Source organism: Lutra lutra, chromosome 5, assembly GCF_902655055.1.
Source record: "Lutra lutra chromosome 5, mLutLut1.2, whole genome shotgun sequence".
Taxonomy (NCBI): domain Eukaryota; kingdom Metazoa; phylum Chordata; class Mammalia; order Carnivora; family Mustelidae; genus Lutra; species Lutra lutra.
Genome location: NC_062282.1, coordinates 41,915,367 through 41,930,501, shown reverse-complemented (window position 1 = coordinate 41,930,501; position 15,135 = coordinate 41,915,367). Strand labels below are relative to the sequence as shown.

Here is a 15,135-nt window from a genome sequence, read left to right as displayed (position 1 = left end):
CGGGCGCTCCCATTCCAGGACCCCGAACCCGTACGCCACACTTCCGATTGTCCCTGCGCGCGGTGCTCGTGCATATCCGGTGTCCCCGACGAAATGCGACACTTCCGGTCCCCAGCGAGTTGAGTGCGCAGGGTGGGTTCCTGTGGCGGGAGTCAGGCTCCGTTCTGGTCGCGAAATCCGCGGTCACCACAGAGGATCGCAGCTGTACCCTCAAGTAGGTTACGTGAAATCATAAACAATAAGTGAATGCAAACGCGACTTAAAGTCAAAATATGACCGGTGTTTAACGAGGGCCGTGGTGCCGCGGAAGCCTAGAATACGTTGTGGCCGAGTGTCGGTAGTTTTCCCAGAGGAAACACTTGACAGAAAGCTGAAGAATGAGTAGATTAAAGGAGGAGGAGAGTAGTTCAGGTAGAGGTAAACAGCATGTGCAAAATCCCAGTCAAGCGGGAGAGTGTATTTCGAGTAAGGCGCCGAACTACTGGAGGGAACGGGGGGCCGGCAACACAACACAATGAGCGAAACGGGTCCCGCGAGGGATTTAAAAAAACTTAAAGCCCGACTCCGCCATTACTCTTACCTGCTTTTTTCTTCCAGTTCCCTTGTTTTCTGACTTCGCTATTTTTTTAAATGTGTATTTTCTCACTTCCCTTCACTTGAATGTGAGCTCCATTAGGACAGAGATTAGTCGGTTATTGCCAATGAACGATGGAACAGTTTTTTAATGTAGTACCCAAATTTTTTGCTCCATGAACTTGAGTCTTACTGATTGCAATGCGAGCATGTTACAAAACCTTTACGTGTTTAACGGGTCGCTTTGACTCCTGTATGATGCTCGGTCTAAACAAAGAGGCAGGGAGACAAGCTGTCGTACTAGTCCATGCAAGGGGAGGACTGTACTCTGTCCTGGGGACCCCTTGATAGATCTTTGTAACACCCTATCTAAAGTAGCTACTATTTTAGATGTGTCCTGCAATTTCTGTTTCCATATTTGTATTTTGTTTTGTTTTCTTTTTGTTCTCCCAACTAGAGTTTGAGCAAGAGGGTGTCTATCTTGTTCATAGTGGTGATTTCTGACATCTAGTACAGTAGGTAGGTATCCATAGTAGGTGATCAACGAATATTTGTTGAATGAATTAATGGTTGATGTCAGTGGAGATAGGATGAAGTGGATGAATTGTAGAGAGATTTAGTGTGGAAAACTGTCAGGAAGTGAGGATAGATTGGCGATTGGGGTTGAGGGCATTTGGAATTGCCAGGCTAGTTCCTGGATCCTCCCTAAGATTTAAAATATATATATATATATATATATATATATATATATATATATATATATAAGAAATGGGAAGTGTGCTCTCATCATTCTAAATCTTCACTGTAGCATGGCTTACATGGTAGCTGTTTGGGTCAGGTTTTCTTTCTACTTGTCTGTGAGTTCCCTGAGGACAGAGCTGGAGACTTTTGCATCTTTTAATTCTATTCAAGGCCCAGTCCAAATGTGTTGTAACCAACACCTGATGTTTCCTTTTGGCCTCAGGAGAAGAGCAACATGGGTTAAGGAGGGATTATGATCTGCTTTTACATTTGTGAAAAGTGAGGCTCAGAGGTTGGTACACCTGCTCAGGGTCCCCCACTGAGGATTTAGGGACACCAGAAATCCTGATAGTCCCAACACTTGGCAGTGTCGGAAAGGATGGAGCTTCAAATCCCCCTAGACCCATGAGCCTATACCTTGAAAACAAAACAAAACAAATCAAACAAGGCATTTTAACAGATGAGGACTGGCATCTATGTTTTAGCCATTTTGTTTGCACTTCTCTTAGCTAACTAGCTTATACCAAATGTGCTGCATATGTACATCTTTCATTAGTCTGTTTATGAGGTGCTAGTGTGCTTCTGAATGCTGCAGTGCAAGATGGGTGGTGGGGTAAGACGTGGATGAAATGGAACCTTGGACTAAGAGGAAGGGCGGCTGGCTCCATCACTTACTAACTGTGGGTCGTGCGAGTTACATAACCACTCTGGGTCATGCAAGTTACATAACCGCCCTGGGCTTCAGTTTCCCAAACTAAAAACTGGGGTAATAGAGCCTGTGTCACAGAGTTTTAGGGAAAATGCCTGGGAAAGTGATTAGTTAGCACCAGGACTGGCTATGCAATTTAAAGGGCAAAAGGGAAACGTGATGCCCCTTGTTCAAAAATTACTGAGAGGGTTAACAGCAGAGCACTAAACCAAGCTCAGGGCCCCACTAATCTTTGTGACTGCACAGGTTGTGTGCCTGTGAACCTTGGCTAACACAGTAGCTGATGCGTGGGGTGCTCACTGTTCCCCTCTCAAGGATTCCCAAGGTCTTTCAGTGGGGAAAAATGCTCAACCGCAGAATAACCGCACGAGAAAAAATACACACCGAGGACAGAGTTGGGGTGTTGGGTGTCATTCCAGGGTCCACATTTTAAAAAAGAACATTAACAATGTAGATTATGTGAGCTCCTTTTTCATTGAAGATAAATGGAATCTGGATGAAAACTGTCAGTTATGGATTAGTTGCTTTTTAGCTTTTTGATGGCTGTGATTATCATATAAACATCATTTCTTCAGTGGAAAGAACACAGGGTTTTTAGTCAGACGTTTCTTATCTAGCTAATAATAAGGGCCACTATTGACTGAGCATTTCCTCTTTCTCAGACAGTGCAAGATGCTTCCCCTGTGCTATCTCACTGAATTTCCCCAATAGTCTTGGGGGTGGGGGGAGGATATGGAACTGTTAACCTGGGTTTTGTAGATAAAGAAAAGAATGAGAGGTCAGGTGACTTTCCCAGACTTAACCAGCTGGGCAGTGGCAGAGGCTAGGCTCAAATCCAACTCTGTCTGGATCCAGGCTCACAGGCCCTAAGTCTCTTCCTCTGCCACGGACCAGCTAGGTGATTTTGGTCAGGCTATTTTCCCTGCTCTGGTCCTCAGCTACCTCAAAGGGTGGTAAAGTTTGGATAAGGCAGAAGTATGTCAAGCCCTAGGTAGGGTAAAGTGTCCAAAGGTTATTCTGTGTGTGTGTGTATGTGTGTTTCTCTCTCTGGAGCTCACCTTTGAGCTCTTAGCAGTTAACTGGTTTTATCTTTTTTTGGAAGGAGATATAAAGACCTAAAAAGTGCCTACAGTGTTGAGAAAGCAGTGAGTGGCACAGTAAGGAGACTACCCAAGACTTGAGGTCCCGCTTCCCTATAAAAGTATCAAGTGTTAGTAAAAGGCACTCCCGGCAGAAATGAGCCACCGTCCTTTGATTCTCCCTGATAGTTTTCCTTGACAGCAGGTACAGGAGTGCAGACTGGAGAGCCTTTAAGTGCAAAATCAGGATAAAGATATACAGAGTGTCACTTGGTTCTCTAGCCCTAGCTCCTGGAGCCTGAGTGTCAAATGAAATAGGTAAAGGACTTGAATGACTGCAAATGACCCCACCCTACAATGCCTGCACTGTCCTGTGGACATTAGGAATCCATGTTCCTGTCACTATCACTGTGGACTGAAAACAAGTCCGCCGCTGAGCCTCCCCTCGCCTGCTGCGTAGCAGATCTCTAATTTGAAAGCACCTCAAATGCAGGGTTCTGGTAGCCGCACCCGCCCAGCTCTGAAACACAGAAGGAATGACTGCAGAATTTGTGTGTTGTCTGTAGCTTTTGTTCACGTTCACGCAGGCAGGGAAATTCTATTGATTTTTCGGCCTCTTTATGTTGCCCAGAGGTTGTCAGTGATGCCCCACATGAATCCACTTGGCACAAGTGTGATCAGATGATCAAAGCTTGGCTCTTTGTACTGTACTACCTACTGATGCTTCAGCACTGTCTTCCTTTGCCCTATAGCCTGGGAATGGGACGCTAGAATGGGATGGAATGGCTTATTCACGTGGGCTTTCATTTCTTCAGAAGTGAGGGCGAAGACAGTTAACAAAACCTTTACAGTGGGGCAGATTTCTATCTCCCTCCATCCCCGTTTTCCACCCTCTGGGAAGTTAAAAGGACGCCCTCCGTGTCCTTCCTCCCTTCCATTTCTTCCCTCCCCGTTTCCCCTGTAATCATGCAGACAGTAAAAGCTGGTCTTCTGGGTGCCCTGGAGAGGCTACTTCCAGTGGGGGCTACTTCCAGTGTCCTGGCGTCTCCTTGTGAAAAAAAGTGTTTCCAATACAATCTTGTATTTCCTTTGGAATGAAATCTTCATCCTTTTTCTAGGTCTTCTTCATTTCCCATTCCTGAAGTCCAGAAAGATAAGACAAATCAGGTTGCTGAACATTCTAGTGTGACTTACAAGATAAAAACATTCCACTGCACCTGATTACATAAAGATCTCCACTGGCCAGAGAGCCACGGGTCCTAGTCTCACCCTCCTTCGGTAGCCATGGGTAAGTCCTTTCTCCACTCTCTTCTTTTCCCTGAAGCCATGCAGGACTTCCATCTGGGAGGGATACTGAAGTCCTGGCCACTAGTGAATGGCTTTTTACCCACAAGTGATGCATAGGGTTTCTAGCCAGCTCTGGAGGTGATGGTGTAAACCAGGGTTACATGGGAGGGTTGGAAGAACATCCTTGATGGGAGGATTCCCCACTCCCAACCTGCTGCTCTTCTCACAGTCTTCACCATCTAAACTGCAGTTGCTCAGGGCAATGACTTTGAGTCATCCTTGGTTCCTTTCTTCTCCTTATCCTTTACATCCCCATCAGCAAAGCCTTTGGCTCTATCTCCAAAGCCAGCCGCTTCAAATCACCCCACTATACCTTTTTCATCTCTCATCTGGATAACTCCTAACTGGTCTCCCCTGTCTCCTTATCAGTTCTCAACATTGTTCCAGAATGGTTTTGTTTTGTGTGCTTTTGTTTTTTTAAAGAGGCAGGGGCAGAGGGAGGGAGAGAATCTTAAGTAGGCTCCATGCCTAGTGTGGAGTCCGATGCAGGGCTCGATCTCACAACCCTGAGATCATGACCCTGAGATCACGACCTGAGCCAAAATCAAGCGTCTGATGCTTAATCAAATGAGCCATCCAGGCACCCCCAGAATGGTCTTTCATTTTTAATTTATTTTATGTTTTATTATTTAAATATTTATTTTTTATTAAAAAAATTTTTTAAAGATTTTGTCAGAGAGAGACAGAGCACAAGCAGTGGGAGCAGCAGGCAGAAGGAGAAACAAGGCTCCCCACTGAGCAAGGAGCCCAATATAGGACATGATCCCAGGACCCGGGGATCATGACCTGAGCCAGAGGCAGGCACTTAACCAACTGAGCCACCCAGGTGTCCCCAGAATGGTCTTTTAAAAATGTAATTCATATCCACAAATTTTTTCTCAAAACTTGCCAATGACTTTCCATTATGTTAGAACAAAATTTACAGTTCTTCCAATGTCCTACAAGGATCAAAGAGAAACAAACTGGCCCACAGGCCCATCTGGCCTACTGTGTGTTTTCAACTAAGAATGTGTTCATCAAAAACTAATGGTTTTTACATTTCTAAATGTTTGAAAACAAATCAAAAGAATAATTTTGGGGGAGCCTGGGTGGCTTAGTCAGTTAAATGTCTGCCTTCGGCTCAGGTCATGATCCCAAGGTCCTGGCATCGAGTCCTGCATCGGGTTCCTTGCTCAGCAGGGAGCCTGCTTCTCCCTCTGCCCGCAGTTCCCCCTGCTTTGACAAATAAATAAATAAAATCTTAAAAAAAATTTGTTTCTTGACATGTGAAAATTTTATGAAATTCAAATCTCAGTGTCCATAAATAAAGTTTTATTGGGACACAGCCATTCCATCATTTGTTCACAAGTTGTCTACTTTCCTGCTGCAGTGGCAGAGCTGAGTCATTCTGAAAGAAGCTCTGTGGTCCACAAGCTCGCAAATATTTACCTTTACAGTTTGCTGATGTCTAGTCTAGATGATCTAGCCTCTGGCTGTTTACTTCTCTAATCTCATGTCCTTATGCTCAGGTGTTAGTTTTTCAAGTCTACAATTTCTTTTCTCCTTCCTTCTTTTCTTTCTTCCTTCCTTCTTTCCTTTCAAGATTTTATTTATTCATTTGAGAGAGAAAAGAGAGAGAGAGCATGAGCAGGGGGGAGGAGCAAGGGGAGAGAGAGAAACAGGTTCCCCGCTGAGCATGGAGCTTGAAAGAACCCTGGGATCATGACCTGAGCTGAAGGCAGATCCTTCAGCTGAGCCGACTGAGCCACCCAGGTGCCCCTCAAGTCCACAATTTCTTATTCCCAATTCTGAAATCCAGAAAACCCTAAAACCAAATTTTTTCTCAAGCATTTCGGCACAAACACAATTGGTGCAAAACCTGACCTGAGCTGATGTGAGGCTGTTTATAATCTACATCACATGGTGTGAATATTTATGTGACTTCTTGTAGAATACTTAACATGTTTGCTTTCACAGTGCTTCCTGAGAACTTGCTGGGGTTTTTCATCATACACAGTACATGTACCATATTATCTTTCTAAAATCCTCAAAGTTCTGGAACACAGCTGGCCCTGAGAGGACTGGACTGTGGGCCAGTATCACGGAGCGAGCCTGGGACCTAGAACCGGAAGAGGCGGGGCCAAGAACCTCTCGGTGGAGTTCTGTAGGAAGGGGGCTGCCAGATCTCTGAATTTTGATTCGCTGAGCTATTGGAATACCTTGGCTTTCTGTAGCACCCTTCCTTGGTTGGAGGTTACGATGGATGGGCTTCTCTTCCTCAGCTCAGAAACACAGTTGACAGGGAGAGATTGCTCTGGGGCGTTGTTCTGGGGTTTATTTGCAGTTTCCTGTTAATGAGGATAAATAGTTACATAGGTGAGGCCTAATGCTGGCTTCCCACACCTGGCTTGCCCTCCAAAGAATGCAAATAGAAGGTGCTGTTAGGCCAGCACCAAACAGGGCGAGGGGAGGAAGGCCCCTTGAGGGCCTTGAAATGAAAGTAATGACCTCTAGAATTATGGAGCCCTCATTATGAACCAGGCTTTGCATGGATTAGCTCATTTAGACTTTCCAAGCCTACGAAGTAGGTACCATTATTAGTCACCCTGTTTTACAGATGAGCCAAATGGGAAGGTCAAGTCACTGCTCAAGGTCACACAGTTGGTGAGCTGGGATTCAAACCCTACCGCCCTCTCTCTTCACCTCTCCCATATTCCTTCTCTTCTACAGTGCCCTCACCCCTTAACTTTTCCAGATAGTTGCTCAGTACATTACTGGATGTAGTTCTTTAAGTGTGGCATATTAACGGCTAAGCCTGCAGGGAATTTAGAGAAGACATCTCTTTCTCTCCAAAGGCCTTCAGAAAGGTTCACAAGTCTTGGGAAAAGCCATCTGGGATGTGAATTTCAGGGCACATTGGTGGGAAGAAGCAGCTGGGAAGAGTGAAACCACTTCTAGCTCCTCCTCCACCCTCCGTGAGTTTGCCTTTGTTTTCTTAAGCTCTTCATCTGTAAATGAGGTTGGAAAGCCCCAAGGAGAGAAAGCCTGCAGGCAGAAGGAACAGCCTGGCTTGGAGACGTGGGGTGTGGTCTGACCAGGCGGTGGCAACTCAAAACTTATCCGACAAGCTATTTCATCTGTCTGAATCTCCCTGTCCTTTTCTGAAAGCAGGTATTGAGTTTTATTCATTCAACAAACATTTGTTGCACTCCTATTTTGCGGACTTTGTAGAAGGGCTAAGGTTATAATGATAAAACAGGCATAGTCCAATTTTTAATAAAACTATACAACCCATTGGGGAGATAGACATTAGACCAGGAAGGACAGAAAAATACACACACACACACACGTATACACAAATTGTGGCCAAGTGCTATGAGAAAGAATAACACATTGGACTCTTCGCAATTTAGACTAGTGGTTCCCAAATAGGGGCGATTTTGCCTTTCCAGGGGACGTTTGGCAATTTCTGGAGACATTTCTGGTTGGCGGGTGGGTGTGGAACTACTGGCATCTAGCAGGCAGAAGCTCGCAACGCTGATAAACATCCTACATGTACCTGGCAGTCCCCTATAAAAAGAATTATTGGCCCCAAATATCAGTAGTGCTGAGGTTGAGACATTCAGACGGAGACGGAGGTCAGCCAAGTTCTCCCTGAGGAGCTCTCATTTGGGGCGAGAGGATCTACCTTGCAGGGGTGCTTGGAGCCCTGGAGATCATGGCTGTGCAAGGCCCAGAGGACCACCTGGTACACTGAGAACCCTAAGACAGGGCACAAGCACCGTGGCTAAGGCCGGGATCTGGAGTCAGTCTTCCTGCATTGCAAATCCTGCCTCCCACTTACTTAACTGAGTGACCTGGCATAAGTCCCTCAGCACCTCTGACCTTCGTTTCCTTGTCCATCCAGTGGTGCCAACATACCTAGTGTCCTACCTCCCGGGACTGCCATGAAGATCGGGTGAGATAACAGGAGTTAAAGGCTGTACTGACCTACATACAGTACAGTTATTGACCTACAATACAGTTATTGTTCAACACAAACTTGTTATTCAGCATACCGTAGTTACACTTACCAGTAACCCAAAGGCTACTTCTAGGATCACATTCAGGATAAAAAGTCAAATGGCAGGGTTTTGGGGGAGACAACACAGGCCAGAGCTTTCTCTGACGGTCCCCTCCCTAGCAGTGCCACCTGTTCTTTGGCAGGCTGTCTTCTGGCATGTTCCCGCTCCTCTTTGGGCATCTACTTGCTCATCTGTAAATGAGCATCATTCCTACCCGCAAAGAGTGACCATGAAGATCTATAGCACATGAGGGGATTAAGAAGCAGCTACCCCGGCCCACATGGGCGTGGACTCACCCCACTCTTGTTCTTGCTGCTCACGGAGAGCCCCAGCGTCGGGCCCCCTGCCAGGGACTGCTGCAGTCGCTCCTTTACAGCCACAAGCCGCAGCTCCAGGTCAATCCGGCGCTCCTCCTTTGCCCGACACTGAGCTTCCAGGGCAGCCACGGCCTCCTCCAGAGCCTTTAACTTTGTCCCTGTGTCCAGAGACATGGCAGAGAAACAGCTGAGCCTGACCTGAAGCCTCAGCTAATTTGGCAGGACCTCAGGTTCTAGTCTGTCCCTCCCAGGGGGCTTTTCCAAGCCCTCAGTCCCAATTCGGAGAAGGACTTGGGGCCTGGGGTTCCAGCTCCAGGCTGGGTTGTGTCATTTTTACCTGCCCTGTATCTGTTTCCCCACCTTCTGGATCCAGAACCCTGATTTTCCCCTGGGAAACCACCTTTCTCCTCCAATTCCCTTTAGTTTGGATGGAGCCGACCTCACTTTTAGTTCAAGGCGTTGGCACAGGACTTAGACCTGGCCCATAATCCTATCTCCATTTTCTGGTCACAGTGGTTGGTTTAGAGATTAAAGTTGGTCCAATCAGAGTGAATCCTGAGGCTTCTGTGGGGTCCATTGGGAAGAGAAGTTTTCTCTGCAGGGGCGGTTGAGAGGATTGGGTGAGGGCTAGAGCTGTGCAGCCATTATGCCACCATGAGGGGCAGAGAATGAAGCCAACACAGAGGAAGGCAGAAGACAGAATTATACTTCCTGGTGACATCGTTCCAATTCCTGGAACTTGCTATACCTGATCGCTCAGTTTTCCAATTAAAATTTTTTTTTCTTTTTTTTTAAAGTAAGGTCTAAACTTAATATAGGGCTTGAACTCATGACCCTGAGATCAGAAGTCATATGTTCTACCAACTGAGCAAGCCAGGCACCCCTATGGTTTTCCTCTCATTTCTTTCTTTTTTTTTTTTTTTTAATTTTTTTGGAATTTCTTTTTTCCTTTTTTTTTTTTTTAAGATTTTATTTATTTATTTGTCAGAGAGAGAGAGAGCGAGCACAGGCAGACAGAGTGGCAGGCAGAGGCAGAGGGAGAAGCAGGCTCCCCACAGAACAAGGAGCCCGATGTGGGACTCAATCCCAGGACGCTGGGATCATGACCTGAGCCGAAGGCAGCTGCTTAACCAACTGAGCCACCCAGGCGTCCCACTTTTTTCCTTTTTTTAAAGACTTATTTATTTTAGAGAGAGAGGGAGCAGGGGGAGGGGTAAAGAGAGAGGGAGAGAAGCAGATGCCCCGCTGCGTGTGAAGCCCAATGCTAGGCTGAGCTCTGGGCTCAATCTCATGGCCCTGAAATCAGGACCTGAACTGAAATCAAGAGTCTAACCCTCAACTGGCTGAGCCATCCGGGTGCCCTCCTTTTCATTTCTAAGCCAATTTGACTTTGGTTTCTCTTTTTTTTTTTTTTTTTTTTTTGTATTTATTTATTTGACAGACAGAGACCACAAGTAGGCAGAGAGGCAGGCAGAGGGAGAGAGAGGAGAAAGCAGGCTCCCCGCCGAGCAGAGAGCCCGATGCGGGACTCGATCCCAGGACTCCGGGACCACGACCCAAGCCGGAGGCAGAGGCCCCAACCCACTGAGCCACCCGACTTTGGTTTCTCTTACTTGTAACTGAGTTATAATACAGGGCTTTACATCAACCATGGGCTCCTACTGGGATTTTGTTGGTTTTCAATCTAAACTAACAAACCTGTATTAGTATCTTTTCATGCCAAGAGGTGTGTTGGGTCTTACCAGGTTTAAAAGTTAGTTTCTTTCTCTCTTTCATTCATTCATTTATTCATTCATTCATCTATCCAGTAAATACTTATTGGGTGCTAAGCCCTTGCTTTGTACCGGGTGCTGTTCTGGATCCTTGGGATAGATCAGTGAACAAAAACAGGCCAAGATTCTTGATCTTACAGAGCTCATATTTGTGTGTGTGTGTGTGTGTGTGTGTGTGTGTGTGTGTGTGTATGAGAGAGAGAAAAAAACAATAAATAAAAATGATAAACATAATAATCAAATGTTACAAAGTGATGTGCTATAGAAAAAAGTTGAGCAGGATAAGGAAGATAGCCTGTTCCAAACCCTGTTTTGACTCTTAGAAAGTTCTGTACATTGAGACCAAACTGCCTTCTTATGCTTCCCTCCCACGGATTCTGGTTCTTGGCTACACAGAAGAAGCCTTATCCTTTAATCTAGAAGTTCTCTGTTAGGTTCATGGATTCCTAGGCACTCTGTGGGTGAGCTCTGAGGGCACACGAGCTCTGGCTGCTGAAATTGTCCGCAACATTGTGAATTGTGGGGTTTTTTTCCCCCTTGGGAAAAGGATCCATAGGTTCCATTAGATTCTCACAGGGCTGTGTGACCTTGGATGTATTTTATAAAGGACAAGGCCTCTGTTCCTTCAAGCATGTGGGCAAACCTCAGGCTGAAAGTGTGCCAAACTCCAGCTATAGAGAGAACTCAGAGGAGAGAGCAGAAGGTGGGGTGCAGAGGAACCTCGAGCAGGCTGGGCCTGCAGAGGTCATGGCCATGGATATTGGAAGAGGATGTCTCTGTCCATCATTCCCAGCACTAGGACCAGTGTCTCACACGGTTGGGTGCTCAGCACTTCTCTGAATGAGTGACTTAATGGGAGGTTCAAAATGATGTCTCTTATTTCCTTGATTCTAAGGCACACTCTGTTTTCCACATTTTAACATTTTTAAAATCAGATTGAATTTTACTATATTAAGTGTACACGTTTTTGTGATGCCTTTTTATCCCCTTACCCAAGAGCAGTTACTAGAGTGACGGCACTTTTCATTACTCAGGAAGGATGATGACAATGAAGTTGAGGAGGAGGAGGAGGAGGAAGATGGGGCAGAGAAGCACACTGTCCTGGAGAAGCAGCTGACCTCTGCCATGGGAGGTGTCAGGGCTGAGCCCGTGCTCCCCTCCCCCCCAACTTGAGTACCCAGGACATGCCCATGTAGGTACCTGGATTATTCCGGATGGCTTCCTTCATCTCCCTCTTCTCCTGCCTCAGTGCCATCAGCTCTGTCCGGATTGTCTCCTTCTCTTTTTCCAGCTTCTCTTTTTCTACCAGGTACCTCCGGGCGTCTTCCTCAGCTCGGTTCTTGCCGTATTTGTATTGATTGGCACCTGCAGAGATAAAAGGCAGGCAAAGGCCCCCCCACTTCTGATCTCTCGTAAAGGTACTTGCGTGGCCTTAGCGTCTTTCTCAGCCTCAACTTCTCCATCTATAAAATGGGAACACTCAGATCTATATCCTTAGTGTATAAATCCTCCAAGGAAACAGGAGCAAATGGGAGGCAGCAGAGCATCGGGACTAGGAACAAGGGCTTTGGAATGAGGCCGACCAAGGTTTGTATCCTCTTTTACCTTTTGCTGGTTGGGTGACATCGGGCAACAGTGATTAGTGGTGTTTCTGTGCCTCACCCCAGGCCTTGGTTTCCTCATTTGTAAATGCGGACATTGATCAAATTTACCTCGTTAGCATTGTGGTAAGTTTTTGTTTTGTTTTTAAAGATTTTATCCATTTACTTGAGAGAGAGAGCACAGAGGGAGAGCAAGAAGGAGAATAAGGCTCCCCACTCAGCAGAGAGCTAACGCACGGCTGGATCCCAGGATATATAACTCAGAGCCGCAGAGAATCAAGACCTTGGGCTAAACTCAGGCATTGCCCATTTTATTCCTGGAAAATGGGTGGAGGGAGAGAGGAGCCCAGGAATCCATTCCAGGCTCCACATTATGGTGGACAATTACAGATAATTTTGGCAAAAATTTATCAAGCATGTACTATATGCTAGGCCATTTACATGCCTGTATGCCATTCTATGCACTTAGTCTTCATAAAACCTTGCTATGATTAGCTCTGTTTTGTTGCTGGGGAAATTGAGGCACAGAAAGGTTGGCTCTTTTTTTTTTTTTTAAAGATTTTATTTATTTATTTGTCATAGAGAGAGAAGCGAGAGTGAGCACAGGCAGACAGAGTGGCAGGCAGAGGCAGAGGGAGAAGCAGGCTCGCTGCCAAGCAAGGAGCCCGATGTGGGTCTCGATCCCAGGACGCTGGGATCATGACCTGAGCCGAAGGCAGCTGCTTAACCAACTGAGCCACCCAGGCATCCCGAAAGGTTGGCTCTTAATGCTAATGATGGCAGAGCCCAGTTGGAGCCCATGTGTGTCTACTCCGGGCTCCGTGCCATGCATTACTGCTGTGGGCGGTAGGGGGGTGTTTGTGCCATAGTCCAGCGATACAGGGAAATTTTTTATTTATTTATGTTTTTGTTCCAGACAGTCATTTACAGTCCTTTAAGCTGGTGGGGTGTGGAATTAGGAATGATTCCCTCGGTTTACTGATCATTGGGGTTTTGTCTCTCCAGCTCTTGTAGGGACTGCAGTGGCCCCTGGTGACACATGCAAAGATCAATTCCTGTGACAAGTACCCTGCAGTTGGAGCCTGATCACAAACAAAGCATGGAGGGCACAGAAGGGGACCCATAGTTCCCCCAACCTCCCAGGTACACAGTGGCATCCCAGGGGAATTTTCTCCCAGATGTTTGGATTTTATAGCCTGGTAAGCTAAAAATAAATGCATAAAGCAGCAAAGTGTTGTCAGTGTTACGTTGTATCAGATAAGGACTTTAAAACCCCCAACCACCATCTGTCATTTCCAGTATTTTATATCTCTTTTATATATCATCAGTATAACATTTCATTTGAGGAAAGAATACGTTTTGTGATATTTGTTGTTGTTGTTGGAATGTTTTATGATTTCTTTAATCTTACATGGTTATTTCAGTTTACTTTTCCATTTTATTTTGTTTTTTTTTATTTTTATTTTTATTTTTTGGAGAGAGAGTGAGCATGAGCGTAAGTGGGGGGTATGGGCAGAGGGGGAGAGAGAATCATAAGCAGACTCCACGCTCAGTGTGGAGCCCTAAGTGGGGCTTAATCTCAGATCCTGAGAACACAACCTGAGCCAAAATCAAAAGTCAGACACTTAACGGACTGAGCCACCCAGGCAACCCTACATTTCCATTTGAAAATGGGCACTCCATAAAGGCCTGTATTTCCAGTGCCAAAGAGAGCATAGTGTAAGGAATGTGACACAACCACAAAGAAGGGACTTTTCCAAAGTTAGTTAGTAATTTAATGATCAAATGGGGGAATGGAATGCAGGTCTTCTGACCCCCAGAAGAGATAATCTACATTACTGAAGTGGAGATCTAATAAAGAAAAGTATTTTAAAAATAAATCTTCAAAAAGCAAGGAATAGAACTTGACTCTGTTCAGGGGCAGGGGGAAGCACTATAAAGCAGTAACTGAAAAGGTTCTTGGAATATGCTGTCCTACAGGAAGCCGGCCGGCTTGTGAATCACACAGGAGCAGAGATTAGTGCTGGAAGTCAAACAGAACTGACCAGAGTCTGGCATGCTTAGCCTTTATTGTGCAGTGTGGCAATCGGGCAAAATTCACGCAGCTCATCTATGGGGTGCTAGGGAGAGTGTGGGCTGGGACACAGAGGTGAGCCGTGCCTTTCATGGCAGCTGCCCTGAGGGAATTGGGAGGGGTTCCTTTCTCCATGTACTCCCCCAGATCAGGATTTGAAAATATTTTTAGACTTCGGAACAGACAGAACTTGAGGATGAATTTTATCTGTGTATATGTGTATTCATATATATGCAACATTGCAGCATAAAAACATATTTGGCCTTACTTAGTGTTAAAATTTTTGAAAACTAGCTGCTGATATTAAGAAGTCAGTAGATTTCCTATGAAGGCAAGGTTTCTGTTCTTTTTTTTTAATTTTTTTTTCTTTTTTCTTTTTTCTTTTTTTTTTTTAAAGATTTTATTTATTTATTTATCAGAGAGAGAGAGGGAGAGAGAGTGAGCACAGGCAGACAGAATGGCAGGCAGAGGCAAAGGGAGAAGCAGGCTCCCTGATGAGCAAGGAGCCCGATGCGGGACTTGATCCCAGGACTCCGGGATCACGACCTGAGCCGAAGGCAGCTGCTTAACCAACTGAGCCACCCAGGCGTCCCTGTTCTTTTTTTTTTTTTTTATATTTTATTTATTTATTTGACAGAGATCACAAGTAGGCAGAGAGGCAGGCAGAGAAAGAGAGACAGGGAAGCAGGCCTGCATCGGGCCGAGCAAAGAGCACAATGCGGGACTTGATCCCAGGACCCTGAGATCATGACCTGAGCCAAAGGCAGAGGCTTAACCCACTGAGCCACCCAGGCACCCAGGTTTCTGTTCTTGAATGATCTGTGAAGCTGGGCTGCCCCGCTGCGGGGGAGCCGCTGGCTGGAGCTGAGTAGCAGCGAG

General features: G+C 45.9%; 1 protein-coding gene and 1 long non-coding RNA gene across 4 annotated transcripts in view; one reads left to right on the top strand and one right to left on the bottom strand.

Moving 5' to 3' along the window:
• Positions 1–10: 10 nt before the first annotated feature.
• Positions 11–13,618, top strand: LOC125100013 (uncharacterized). 2 transcript variants are annotated; one of them, XR_007127419.1, is made up of 6 exons: positions 11–214; positions 4,221–4,390; positions 7,046–7,092; positions 7,284–8,963; positions 11,778–11,999; positions 13,188–13,618. It is a non-coding gene; the product is annotated as an uncharacterized LOC125100013 (long non-coding RNA). The 2 variants fall into 2 exon arrangements; XR_007127420.1 differs by lacking the exon at positions 7,046–7,092.
• Positions 1,422–15,135, bottom strand: part of AFAP1L1 (actin filament associated protein 1 like 1) — a 60,118-nt gene continuing 46,404 nt past the window's right edge. Inside the window, exons 16-19 of one of the 2 annotated variants that reach the window (XM_047729757.1) lie at positions 11,782–11,946; positions 8,789–8,967; positions 6,648–6,776; positions 1,422–4,240 (exon numbers count right to left, since the gene is read on the bottom strand). In XM_047729757.1, coding sequence (XP_047585713.1) covers positions 4,217–4,240; positions 6,648–6,776; positions 8,789–8,967; positions 11,782–11,946 — 497 coding nt within the window. In that variant the 3' untranslated portion in view covers positions 1,422–4,216. The remainder of the gene's footprint in view (positions 4,241–6,647; positions 6,777–8,788; positions 8,968–11,781; positions 11,947–15,135) is intronic. The other variant, XM_047729756.1, reaches the window with a different exon arrangement.